General features: G+C 32.7%; 2 protein-coding genes and 2 non-coding genes across 5 annotated transcripts; all 4 read right to left on the bottom strand.

Annotated features, from left to right (window-relative positions):
• Positions 1–511: 511 nt before the first annotated feature.
• LOC120068115 (rRNA 2'-O-methyltransferase fibrillarin 1-like) lies at positions 512–4,357 on the bottom strand. Of its 2 annotated transcripts, XM_039019812.2 has the most exons (7): positions 4,215–4,357; positions 3,660–3,961; positions 3,225–3,320; positions 3,045–3,122; positions 2,787–2,963; positions 1,039–1,107; positions 512–940 (listed from the first exon to the last, which is right to left on the bottom strand). In XM_039019812.2, exons 1-7 carry the CDS (start codon positions 4,228–4,230, stop codon positions 764–766), a joined length of 915 nt encoding a protein of 304 aa, XP_038875740.1. In that variant the 5' UTR covers positions 4,231–4,357; the 3' UTR covers positions 512–763. The 2 variants fall into 2 exon arrangements, with proteins under 2 accessions (XP_038875740.1, XP_090164158.1); XM_090308032.1 differs by lacking the exon at positions 4,215–4,357 and having other exon boundaries at positions 3,660–3,986.
• On the bottom strand, positions 1,237–1,308 carry LOC120068684 (small nucleolar RNA snoR60). The gene has a single exon (XR_005479315.1). It is a non-coding gene; the product is annotated as a small nucleolar RNA snoR60 (small nucleolar RNA).
• LOC120068683 (small nucleolar RNA snoR60) lies at positions 2,253–2,324 on the bottom strand. The gene has a single exon (XR_005479314.1). It is a non-coding gene; the product is annotated as a small nucleolar RNA snoR60 (small nucleolar RNA).
• A 3,335-nt stretch (positions 4,358–7,692) lies between the features above and the next one.
• Positions 7,693–12,753, bottom strand: LOC120068114 (monocopper oxidase-like protein SKS1). Its single transcript, XM_039019811.2, has 9 exons — positions 12,401–12,753; positions 11,538–11,647; positions 11,157–11,427; positions 10,939–11,077; positions 10,220–10,586; positions 9,417–9,782; positions 9,238–9,316; positions 8,093–8,292; positions 7,693–7,966 (listed from the first exon to the last, which is right to left on the bottom strand). The coding sequence occupies exons 1-9, from the start codon at positions 12,545–12,547 to the stop codon at positions 7,864–7,866; spliced, it is 1,782 nt and encodes a 593-aa protein (XP_038875739.1). The 5' UTR covers positions 12,548–12,753; the 3' UTR covers positions 7,693–7,863.
• Between the last annotated feature and the right edge of the window lie 1,323 nt (positions 12,754–14,076).

Here is a 14,076-nt window from a genome sequence, read left to right as displayed (position 1 = left end):
TTTATGGATTTCTCCACTTTCTTCAATCTTTTGGGATTGATTGACAAAGGTTGATTACTAATAGTATATAATCTTTAAGACAGACATCCCATGGATAAATGACACATGAACATCTGCATTACACCTAATTAAGCATATTTATAATAGTTTGATATTTATTCACATTTTTTACTTTTTAAAATTGTACTTGCTTTCACCCATTTCTTAATCACGACTTCCTCAGTTCAACTCTTCCCAAGTTTGAAAATAACAATAATAAATTACTGTTTTCAGTTATAAAAGTTGAGATAGATTTGAATAACACTAGGACAACCAAACATAAAAACCGTTAGATAAAGATGGTACTTATAACATTATAAGATTAATTATACAAAAAATATAGAAACAAAATGATGGATAAAAACTGTTTTAGTTTTCAAAACTTGGCAATATTCTGTGTACATTTTCATCTAGCGAAAACCTCTTACCAAAGAACCCTAAGTTATAAGTTCCAAGTAAAATGCCATCCGTATTATACATCAAAACACAAAATCTAGCGATTAACATTGCTTAAAGATCGGAATTAATAGCGATGTCAGCAAAAGAACAGCATCGCCCTTCTCCAATTATCATCAATCAACAAAATGAAAATAGAACAAAGCTTTTATCTGAATACTAATTTTAACCATGATCTCACCTACAACCTATATAAGAGACAATGATATACTACTACAGACAACTAGAAACCAAACCATCCTTTTAAATCCACATCCCATAGTTTAAACTACGCAGCAGACTTCTGTTTTTTTGGCGCCCGATAAATACCAACAACACAGGCATGATCTCGCTCAAATGGCTCGAGAGTTACTTGCTCGGTCGGTTTGAATTGATCTGCTTTTAACTTATTCACCTCACTTGCAAACACTGCTTCTGCTGGAACGGTAGAGTCTATGCAGTTGGCCTACAAAAGTTAGATACAATGGATATCATCTTTGCCCGTATGGGTTATTATACTATATCACCTCTCATATTCTAGGAAAATGTTAATAAATGACTCACCTTGATTGATATAACAAAATGACCACCGGCTTTGAGAAAATATGACGCATTAAGTGCCAAAATTCTTGCCTGCATTGAAGGGAGGCCAAAAGCATAAGAAAGAAATCACAAGATGGTTTCAAGTCTCAGAATTTGCCCACAGCCAAAAATCCAAATTTGGTAACCGAAGGGGTTATACCAAAACAAGATATACTTGGATGCATCAGAAACTCGGGTTGTGCATCATTCTAGATGTCTTGAAGGGGAATCCGAGTAATTCATCACATGCTTAGCAAATAATATAAGGAGCCTAATATGTAAAAACGTGAGAAGATAAATAGCATTATGCCCACTTTGAATATACTTGCAGGATGACCAAAAATATGAATTATCAAATTACTAAGTGATAATCTTGATCATAACTCAAATTGGTTAGAGAATAAATAAATAGGTATGTAGCACAATAAAAAACAAAGAACTGAAAAGTATAGGACCTAAACAGAGATCCAAGCCTACAGAACTGAACTTACCATATTATAAGATTCAAAATGGATCATAATCGCAAATGAATAATGATGTATAAAAGTAAGAAAGACGGTTAAAGGAAGACAGTTACGTATAAAAAGACTCCATATCTTGAATGATCCAGAATGGTTTACATAATTAAATCCATCATCTGACTCCAAAAGTAAACAGAGCAATCTAAACGAAGGATTTCAATCTTGAGTGATTAGTAAAGATCATGGCCTTCAACCATAGGCAAAAAGAGGCATATAATGGGACATGTGGGAATGAAAATGTCCAAATGTACAGGTGAGAATGGTATTATGTCTAGTATTGGAGATATTCAGAATTGATTGCTGTACATGCTGAGAGAACAATAACTGGGGAAAAGATTACTGACTAAAAAAACAGATGCTTCCAATCCAACCAACATTAGAATGGCAATGAACATATAATTAGAATAACCAGAAAATCTTTAATGGAAGTAATAGGAAGAATGAAATGTAACTCAAAAACTCCAATCCAACCAGAAGGGGGAAGGGGTAAACATAAATAAGGATGCTCGATTGGTTTGACACCATCTATTTGGAATATATGATATAAAACAATGAAAAACATAACAAGATCGGGAAAGGAAAACATAGTGAAGAAAAAGTATGAAAGAAAAATACAATTTCGTAAATAAATAAACAAATAATCGATGAAGAAAATAGAGAAGTAAGCTTTTCTGAAGCATCAGAAACTCGAAACTTACATCATTCAAGAAGTCTTGAAGGGGAATCCGAGTAATTCGTCATATGCTAAATATCTTGAAGGGAAAAAGGATTTATTGATAAAAACACAAGATACAGCATTTTTTATAAGAAAAACAGTTTGAGAGAAAGTGAAAGTCAGAAGACAAATGGGGAAAGAAGAAAAGAGGAACTGCCAAAACAAGAAACCCTTGGCAACTACACTAACTATACAAAAAAGGGCTCCAAGCCAAAAGTACAAGCCCTAATGAAGATTACAAAAAGGATAAGTAGCAATAAATCCAATGATTAAAAAAAGAACAGAGTTGAAAACAATAGCCTACAGCTGAATTGTATCGCACCTACCACATCAGAGAAGGTTAATCAGGTAAAAGGAAAAATAATAGTTATCTAAAAAAGAAAAGAAAAGAGAGAAAAGAAATCATAGAACCATGCCATCAGTTTCAACAAATGTGATGCTTTTAACATACAATAAATAATAAAGACCAGCTGAAAGAAGCAAACGGCGTGAACCTGATCTGGCTGAGCAACATCAGAAAATATTACATCCACCATGCCTACCAACATCCGGTATTTGGCTGGGTGTCTGGCATCTTCAATGATGGGTATAACGTTAGTACGCTTCTTTGCCATGTTGACCAAATCTCTGCCACTTCTATGAGAGAATTCCACAGCATACACTATACCAGTCTGCAAAACAAAGCAATAAAAATTAAACACGCCATCACTTTGTAAAAGACTACTACAGATACTCTATAACTAACTACTTACAGGGCCAACAACATCAGAGACATGAGACACAGTAGTCCCAGAAGCAGCACCAAGATATAACACTCGAGCACCAGGTTTCTACAGTTCACACGTCAACAAATTAAAAGGAAATAATAAAAGTACAATCAAAAGAGCAGACGAGAGATTATAACATCAAAATTGGGGGTAAGCGGCACATACAATCCATATGTCATCAACACCACCAAGAACAGCAGCCGCCAACTTTGACCTGAATGGGTTCCAAACTCTGTATTCAACTTTTGTTCCATCTTCATTCTGAAAGGATAGCATATATAAAGCATTCAGCAAAGTACAATTTGCACACTTGCCAAAATTACATAAATTGAAGTTATGACAATAGAATATTCGTTAATGATTCCCTTCAACAAGGAGTGAAAAGGATTTACAAGCACTAACAAGTTGTTCCAGAAACACTCAAAACAATTTGAAATCATTGTTGCCAACTATAATATCTCTTGAATACATCAAACACTTATCAATGAACTTTCAAAAGCACAGTTTGCCTCAGACTGTGTAAGAGTAGGATCAAAAACAAACAAACATACATTCAGGCACAAACGTTACAAAGGCAGATAGCAGTTAGAAACAAATCACCTGTACGGAAATCCTCTTCTCGTTGTAGACAGATTCACCAGAGACCATATTCTTGGTGACAAGGGCATCTTCTTTACCCTTGGCTATGAAAATCCCTTCATGTCTGTGGGGTTCAATGACAACTTTGCTTCCACCTTTCATGCCACCTCCTCTTCCTCCACCGCGGCCTCTTCCACCACCGCGCCCACCACCGCGGCTCATACCTCTACCTCCACCACCGCCTCTGCCTCCACCGCCACCGCCTCTGCCTCTACCCCTTCCTCCATCACCTCTGCCCCTAAATCCACCACCACCACCACGGCCTACAAACATCCAACTCATTATGACCCACATAAGTGATATGAAGTGAAAAAAATATATATTGGGGAGAAAACATAGTGTAATGAAGAGCTGAAATCAACTACATAGAGAAGCAGATTCAGTAGCGAAACAAATAGATGAACATTATATCACGTCGAAAACATTAATCTTCGAGATTATCAGCATGGGTTTTCAAAAGCCATATCCAAAGAAATCGAAAACACAAGAAGCAGAAGCTGTGCTTGTTTCTTGTACCTCGAGGAGGTCTCATTTTTGTCAACGAGAAAGAACAGAGTTACTGAGCAGCTCGGCGAAACAGAGAGAACGGCACCGGAATCTGTATGTATTGACGAGGGTTTAAGTAGCGGGAGAAGCTAGGGTTTTCGGATTTTCTTTTCTTTTTACTTTTTGTTTGGATAAATATATTTCATTTTACTATTTTAGGGTAAATTTCAAAAATTCACCTAGGTTATTTAAGAAATTATCCAAAATAACATTTTTGCAAAACTAACACCTTTTCGAAAGCTCATTCAAATAGGTTTTCGTGGATTGTTTTGGCCCTTTTGGGTCTTTCTAGTAAATCTTTAGCCAAGTTTCTAATCTTCAAATCAATTTATCAATTATCCAAATGAATTATTTTAGATGGATCTCAAGTGATTGATTTTTATTTTTAAATTTTGGAAAGATTCAATTTTTCAGGAAAAAAAGGGTAAAATATGAAAAATATATAAAATCTCAGTATGAATCTTGGGCAAATTAACACCGAGATCGGTGAATTCTCAATAGATTAATACCAAAATTTTATATATTTTCCATATCCTATTTTTTTTTTTCAAAATTTAATCTTTTCCAAAATTTAAAAATTAAAATGCAATCATCCATCTGGAAAATCTAATAGGTAAATTTATTTGGAAATTTAGAAATCTATATAATCATGTAAACAGAAATTGGCCTAAAATTAGATAAAAATGGAATATAATATCGGTAAAGATAACCGAATTTGAAGAAAATTTGAAAATATATAAGATTTGAATAGATTATAAAAAAAAATAACTAAAATTTCAGCATTTAATCTCTCTAAGATGTATGAAAGGACAAAAGGGCCAAAACAAAACTAATTTAACTACTTTTCGAAAAACGTACTAATTTTGAAAAATGAAAAGTTGAGGGTGCTAATTATGACAATTTATCATGTTATTGCAAAACTTTCCATTTTAAAAATTAAGCCTTCAAATTTATATAAATGCTAAAATTGAGTGAAATTTGACTTCCAAACTTAGGAAATTGTCCAAAATAATACTATCAAATTTTTACTTTTCAAAACTAGTACGCTTCTTGAAAACTCATTAAATTAGTTTTTATGGATTCATCTCGGGCGAAATCAAACCTCAAGATTTAATTAAAATTTTAACTTTTTCTAGGTTATTGATTGCTTTGGCCTTCGAAATTTGGGCAATAATAATACTGAGATTTTACTAATTTTTCCAAATATTATATGATATTTCCAAATCTAATACCAAATCTTATCTATTTTCAAATTTTCTCCAAACTCAATTATTTTTACCAAATCTTATATAAAAATTTTACTATTTACCGATTAGGATTTTCCAGATGAATCTCAAGTGCATTGTGAATTTTAAATTTTGCAAATAAAAAATTAAAATTTGAAAAAATATAAAGAATTTTGGTGTTAATCCTTGGTGTTAATTTTGTTCAAGATAACAAGATTCTTTATATCTCCTAAATCTTACTTAATTTTGACATGTGTTGATATTTGGGTCAAAAGATTTGAAAAATTAGATAAGATTTGATATAAAATTTGAAAAAATTATATAATAATTAGAAAAATTGATAGAATATCAATGTTAACTACACGAGATTTCGTCCAGAAAAGTCCAAAACAATAGATAAATTAGAAAAAGTTAAATTTTTATGGTGATTTATCTCGGGCGAGATGGATCAAGAAAAATTATTGTAACGGATTTTCAAAAAATATACCAGTTTTGAAAGATAAAAACTTGAAGAGGTTATTTCGGACAATTTTCCCTCAAACTTACATAATTATATAAATAGTAATATTTGTATAAGTTTTTTAGAGTTCAATTTTATCATTTGTGGGTCTAATTTCTACAAGTATTGTAATCTCAAGGGTTCAATTTTAACATTTGTAGAAATTTAGGGATTTAATTTTTATAATTAAAAATTTGAGGGTGTAATTGCATCTACTACCATACTTGAGGAGTGATTTTTGTAACTTGCCCTTCATTTTAAAAACAAAATGGAAAAAATAACTTCTCTCTAATAGGTTTTGGGTCTAATTTTCATTTCATTATAGGTTTTAAAATATTGCACATTTACCGAAGAAAAAATGTTTTTAAAAAAATCATTTTTATTTAAACTCTTTTTCAAAAGTTATTTTAAGTAGTTGTCAAATACTTTAATTTTTTCTTCAAAATGATTTATTTCCAAAATTAAGCACTTGAAAACTTAAACCCCTTAGTCTTTTAAGTTTAATTATAATTCAATCTTTCAGTTTCAAAATATTACATATTAACCTTGAGATTTAAATTTTATTTTAATTTAGTCCCTATGTTTCCAAATTTTCATTTTAACCTTGATTTTTTTTACTAAATATTTATTTTTCAATTTCTAGTATTAACGTCTATAAATTTGTTAAAAAAATAATTAAATTTTACTACTTTTTCATCACTATTAAAATTAATTTTAAAATTTCACTAGGTAATCGACAAAGCTTGGAATGGAATTAGTAACATAACAAGCTTGCCACTGAAATTATCTGTGAAATAGTAGATTTGACAATATTACTTCAACTCTGAAATATTTGGCCAACTATTGTAGAAACGAAATGGAAAAGACATTCAGACAAAAGATCCAACTTCAAGAAGCGAGAAGTAATATGAAATAGTATGAGTCTGTCTTAGATACCCTTCAGTTATCAAAAATAGTCTCATTCCTTAGAGACAAAAATCTATCAATGAGAATAGGACGACTGTAGATTTAAACCATGTGAATTTTTAGAAAGGATGGAACAAATGGAACGAATGGGATGAATCTATCAATTTAGACTACGTAAATTTACTTGTAGAAAACATGTGAGAAAGGAAAAAGGATGATGAAAGAACAATCATGTCAAATTCTAGGCCTACAGTGTACCAAAAGGAAAAGTAGAAATTACGAACCCAAAAAATGAATCACTAACCAAGATGGCCATTCAAACTAACATATTGGAAAACTTGAGCATAGTTCAATTGGTTATAATATATAGTCTCAATCGGAATGTCAAAAGTTTAAATTTTCACCTTTACTATTGAATTCAAAGAAAGTTGGAGTATCAATAATTCAAAAATAAAAATGTCTCATTATCCAACAAGAGAAAAATAAAAAGGAGACTTATTCATAACATGTTTAGTAGGAAATAACATCTCAACAAATCAATCTAACTCTCAAAAGAAGAAAATAAAGGAAGTATTTGGTCAAGCATTTTCAATAAACTTTTCATTGGGTCAATCATAAATCTTGAACCAATAATTCAACAACATTCAATCTTATTGCAAATATCATAAAGATTATATCTTCCATGTGGTAAAAATTATATTGCGACCACATCTGGTATTATAACAAAGTTGGCCTGATGACTTGCTTTAACGTTGCAAGTTGAATAAATTAAAGAATGATCAATTTCAACTTACCAAGTGTGAATATTGATCTAGAATAACTGAAAAAGTGAATTTTCTGACATTAAAGATCAAATAAAGTCTCTACTACATGAATATAAGATACAAAAATTCATATATACGTTTATATGACAGACAATCTCAATAATATCATCCTACCTCATACAATCAGAGAGAAGCCTACTACAAAATCATATCAGAACTCTAACTCAATAAAAATCAAGAAAGAAGCCTAGTAATGCCATGAGCAAAATGTTGCAAAATCTCCACGTCCCTGTAAAAGTTGGTCCTCCCGAACTATGTCGATGTTGCCTGACACGAAAACAAAATCATTGAGAATCAGAATGACATCGAGGGAAAGTATAGTGCAAAACGTAGGATCGGTTTGGGGCTAAGGTTGGGGAGGACGGGTTTATTAAAAGTTTTGAAGTTACTTACGTCTGTAGGCTCTGTAGGGCACCACAATATAAAACATTTTGAGGGGGAGCCATTTCAGTTTCCCCATTTTCCTCAGGATTGATAATTTTCATGTATGTTTCTTGGCCCAAATACCATCTATCCAGATTTTCTGCTCTTATGTTCCATGTTCCAACATTATCGAGCGAAATGAGGATTGCAGTCCAGGACCCCGGATAAACCTAAAAAGTAGAGTGTGAGTAATACAAAAGAACAAATGTAACAAACAAATTCAAGACTACTACATGGCATGGCAATATTCAATAGTCGTCTAGGTTGACCAAACAACTAAAGAAGAAAGACTTCTAAGACATGGCGTAACAAGCATGGTTAACATTTGGTTAAACTGAATATATTCGTTCTTATACCTTGCCAGTTATGATACATTGATCCTTGCTCTAAAATTGTGTCATTTTAGTGAAATGACAATGGCTTCATACAACTTAGATGCTTTTGTCAAAAGAGATTGACATTTAAAGAAGAGCATAGGTAAACTTTGTTCAAATTATAGGATACAGTAAAAAGATTAAAATGGTCTGGAACAAATATATGAAATCACATAATATTAAAAATATATCTAAATCCATACTTCTATATTGTTATATTTCATTTATTTTTATAATATCACTAGGATAAATTATTAAAACTACTTTTCACTTTCACATAGTAAGCATGTACAACATTCTATAAATTAAAACAACAGTGAACTTTTTGTACGTTTCTAGAAAAAAGAAACAGTGAGCTTTCTGTGATCCGACCTAATTTCATACTCATATTAGTTCTACTGCCGTACCATTCTAGTTCGTTTACTTTTAATTTAGTCCCTCTATTCCAACAAAATTTTAAAATAGTTCTTCCTAGATGGGCATCTACGTGGCAGCATGTCAAAAGCTACTACATAGAGACACATGAAGTCACTAATGATACCACAATGTCTCTTATTAATTCAAGAACAATATGAAATAAACATCATATGAACTAAACGGGAAAAATACACGACTATACTTAACCTAAGCATTTATTAACACTATGGTGTGGTGAAATGCAAATAAAATAATGGTTGTGACTTCAATAAGAATCCTCAAAGAAATTTTTCATTAGCACGAGAAGAAAAAACCAAAACCAACCTGTGTTGTACAGCGGCTGATTGCATCCCACTTATTGTAGGAACCTCTTTTGTCTTCTGACCAATCACCATAACCCATCCTGAGATGAAGCATCTTTTAGATTTCAAAAACGTTTTAATAAAAGAATGATGATGATTTGTAAGTTGAAAGTCCAAAACATTAATGGAAATAGGATTCACCCTGCTACAAAGAAGGAATAACCATTCACATGAAAACTCTGCATTGTTGTATCATTGTTCTGAAATACAACCTCAATAAAGCCTTTATATGTAGCATTAAGAACTGATCTATCAGCATGTGGCTTCCGGTTCAATGGCCTATCAGGAAAATCAAGTTTGTAAGCTCCCTTCACATTATTCTGGTCAGCAAGCCTGATGGGTGTATCGGGATTGACAAATGAGATACCATTAAGGGTAGCTCTAGGTGACCCACTTATCGTCACCAATGGTGCACTCTTCAATAGATATGTTTGTGTTACATTAATTTGACCATAGTGGAATGATCCCTGAGGATTAGGACGGGCTCCACTTGCAGTTACATTTTGCCTAACAAAGTCAGTTCAGTATCAAATGTTACATACCCATAGCCTGAAACATGTTGAACTCATAAATAATAATTAAGAAGATGGCTTCCGGTAGCAAGGGAAAGCAATCTGGGCAATAATAGCACTTAAAAGTTTGACTTCAATAGATATAGAAAACATCACTGTTAAGGGGAAAACATGTCAATGTCAAATATACTTGCAAATAGTAGAATTTAACATTGCACCAAAAGTGCAAGATTCCAACACATCATAGAATAGTTAAAACCAAAATAATTGAAAATCAGGTTCTTTTGTCCAACCTCAAAACATTTCTTGCAGTGTTCATCGTAAAAGTAATCAGCATTGTATAACAGGTGACTAACCCTCTAGCAAAGCTTTTAATGCTCATCAGTAGCTGATCCATAGAAACTAAAAATTTGAAGCAAGTTAAGAACATACCTAACACTCCTCGCCTGGTTCATGGATCTATCTTTGTCATATGTGTCATTAGGTGGGTCAGGAAGAGGACCTGTTGCCGGCCCTTTAGAATTAGAATAGTGCAAGATGGCAACTCCTGTGACCCTTTCCCAAGAAGATCCATTCACAAACCTAGCACTTGCAACAATGTAGTAATCGGAGCTAGCATTCTGATCCATGGTAACCAAGAATGAATAGGACTGCCCAACATGAATATCAAAATCTGTGAAATTCTGTTGAACTGTGTAATGTCCCTCGGTTTCTACTAAAAGCAGATTATGATTCTGGATTCTAAAGTTCAAACTAGTTGAAATACCAACATGATGCACACGAAGCCGATAAGTTTTACCTGCATCACATAATGTCAACATCGATCAAGATCCTGGCAGTCGAAAACTACTATTCTGAAAAACACACATGCAACAAAACCCTGCAGTGCTTCTAATATAAGGTCACTGCTACATGTGCAAAAGAACAAGGCCACTCATTTTAACATATTCTTATAGCATATAGTTCCTTCTCACAATCATTGTCTTCTTTTGTGCATGTTATAATGTGATAAATAATCTGATACAGAGCCCTATCTAAGGAAATAATATACAGTCAAATTTCCATATCAATGTAAGATGGGAAAACTTACCTGAAAGGAAGAGTAGAATCCGTAGAACTACAATAATTTGATAGATTATAAAGAACATTACCAGGGTCTACGGGAACAGACTCATGCTCAATGCCTGCAGGAACGAGAGTTGAGTTGTACTGATAAGGCCCCTTTCCATTGATAAGAACTCCATCAGGTATTCCAAGGTCCTTTCCGGCATCAAGTGTAGCCCTTAGTGCCTGAGAGAGAACAGAATTAAACTGCTAGTTATGTTCCTTTCATTCACATGGAAACACCAAAATCAGTCTCAATATTGACCTTATGATTCTCTGTGTACCAATCACCAATGAGCAGTATAATGTCCCCATCTGGTTGTGCAAAAGGAATAGGGATTATTTCCCTGTTATTGAGAATAAAAGGACCAAAACCGCCAGATGCCCTCTGAAAGTTCAAAGATGGAAAATATAAAAAGCTCCCAATTTGATCCTTCACTTGAAACTGGTAAGTCCAATTCCACTTCGGAGGAATAGGGCAGTTGGTGCCAAGAAGACCATCCTGCCACGAATTACGTCGCATTTGAATTCCAGGCCTGTCACAACAAACCATCTCCAATCACATAGAAAGCATGCTTAAACACAAAATTCATTGCCATGGCAAGCTGCACACACATACAAAAGTATGTTACCAAAAGCAACCTACCAAGTGAGAAGCAGATCTTCATCCAAGTCGTTCCAAACATTGACCACCACATTGTTATTCGTTGTGGCATTGATGAAGGGACCAGGAAACTTTTCGTTAACTGCTATGACCTACAATAAGAATTTACAAATAGAGTCGGTTAACATGATTATATCTGCATCAATGATTTCACATTTCCAAAACTCGAAATCTCTTATAAAGTGCAAGTGTGGTGAAAAGGGCCAATATAAGTTATAAGTAGGGGGAATCCAATAAAATCAGAGAAGAAATCAGTTAAAATTCACCAGCAAAGACAGTAAAATGTAACCTTTCAAATAAAATAAAATAGAAAAAAAAAAAAAAAAAAACTAATAGAAGAGGAAGATTATCAACCTAAAGAACAAAGAGAAGTGTCTTAAAACTACCATAAAAGGCAAATCAATGTGGCACAGAAAGCATAAATTAAAAGCACAGCGAGAAACATATTCCCGTTTTCTCCAGCATTATTCTCTGTTAAGTGTTAATTAAACAAACCACAGTCCTAAAACAAAGATTCTGAAATCAATTCAAGATTCACTAAGAAATCTACATACACACGTTCACTCAAACCATCACTTTAGAGATGGCATTAATCTTGAAGATCACTAACAAGGAACCCCCCAAGTCCAGAAAAGGATAAATACATCCACAAGTCAACTCGGGAAGTTCCAAATCCAAGTGAAAAATCAGTAACACCAAAACAAAAATCTGTGAGAAAGACAGACAGGAAACGAAGGGAATCCAAATCGGAAGGAGAAACAAACGCCAACCCACAAATCCTCAGTCCCAATCAGAAAATAGAGTGCTATACAGTAGTGAAACAAAAACAAAGTGAAAAAACAGACCTTTTGAGGAATGCCGAGAGGAGAAGCAGTGATGTAAGAGATTCGAAAATCATAAAAAACATATGGGTCGCCTGCAAAGCTAAAGCTGGGGAAAATAGCAATGGAAATGAGACAGAAGAGAGACGTAGTGAGAGAAATTGAAGCCATTGTATCCTTGCACTTACTGCAACTTCATTAAGCCAGAAGCTTTACGAAGTTTTGCATGATACAAAAGCTCAAAAGAAACAAAATGGCTAGAGGGAGAGGGCCAGTGTAGTACTGAAACTTCTTCTTCAGTAAGTAAATTGAATATGTGAGTTGCGAGGGGAAACGAAGGGGGAAATTTGTCACAAATACCACCGGCAACTTTTCATATTTCAAAATTAGAACCTTTTTTAGAAGTTAGCCTGATAACCATTTTTGCTTTTTTAAATTAAGTTTATATTATCTACTCTTCTTATGATAATTTACATCTTTCTTAGTTATAATAATTGAATTCTTAACTAAATTTTAAAAACAAAATTAACTTTTTAAAAATTATTTTTTTTAGTTCTCAAAATTTGATTTAATTTTTTAAACCATTTGTGATAAATAGATAATAAGGAATAAATATGGAGGTGGGAGTGGGAGTAGTGTTCATAAACTTAATTTTCAAAACAAAAAATAAAAAACAAAATGGTTATCAAATGGGATCTTAACATCTCATATTTATATAAAAAGTTAATATTTTCAAATTATATTCCAACTCTTGATTCTTTTGAGATTTCTCGATGACTAGATGAGAACTAGAGGTTCAGATGATTTTTCTAGGTCTCAAAATTTTTAAAATCATTCCAATTTTTTTTTAAAAAAAATCATATGACTATATATTGTTTTGGTAAATCCACTTAGATAATCGATAAATCAATTTGGAAATTCGTGTGAACATAAATTGGGCGTACAATTTGCAAGATTATGCAAGGTTTTATATGAGATTTGGGAAAGATTACAATCAATAATTTGAAAAGGAAGTAAGAATTGATATAAGATTTGGAAAGATTGCATAATATTTAAACAATTATGTGGATCTCGATTAATCTCGAACAAAATTATACCATAAAGCCCAAAATTATCGATTTAGAAATTTGGAAATTCATATAATTGAAACACAAATGGCATGAATGATTTGAAAATCTTAATATAAGATTTGTTAAAGATAACGGAATTTGAAGAAAATTTGAAAAGAGGTAAGATTTGATATAAAAATTGGAAATATTACAAAATATTTGAAAAAATTAGAAAAATCTCGGTGTACATTCCGCACAAGATTTCACCAAGAAAGCCCAAAACAAACGTTAACTTTTTATTCAAATCTCAGTGATCGATCTCGACCGAGATGCACCGAAAAAAATTACTTCAACAAGTTTTCGATGATGCCAATTTTGAGATGAAAACTCCAGGGTGTTATTTCTGAAAATTTCCTAAATGGAAGGGGAAGCTACAAGAATATGAAAAGCTAATGGCCAAAAGTTGTAAATATTGAAATTTGTTGTCTTGCATACAATGCTCAGATAAGTACGAATCAAAACTATTAAAATCACAAGTTTTCTCTTAAAAAGTTCAAGTTTAAACTTAATAAGTGGTATTTCTTGGTGAGGATCGAGGTCAAATACAAGGATTTATGTTAGTTCCAACTAATTTAGCAATGTTTTTCTACC

The sequence above is a fragment of the Benincasa hispida genome, chromosome 12, assembly GCF_027475165.1.
Source record: "Benincasa hispida cultivar pf3 chromosome 12, pf3_genome.v1.1, whole genome shotgun sequence".
Classification (NCBI taxonomy): domain Eukaryota; kingdom Viridiplantae; phylum Streptophyta; class Magnoliopsida; order Cucurbitales; family Cucurbitaceae; genus Benincasa; species Benincasa hispida.
This window is presented reverse-complemented; position numbering and strand designations above follow the sequence as displayed.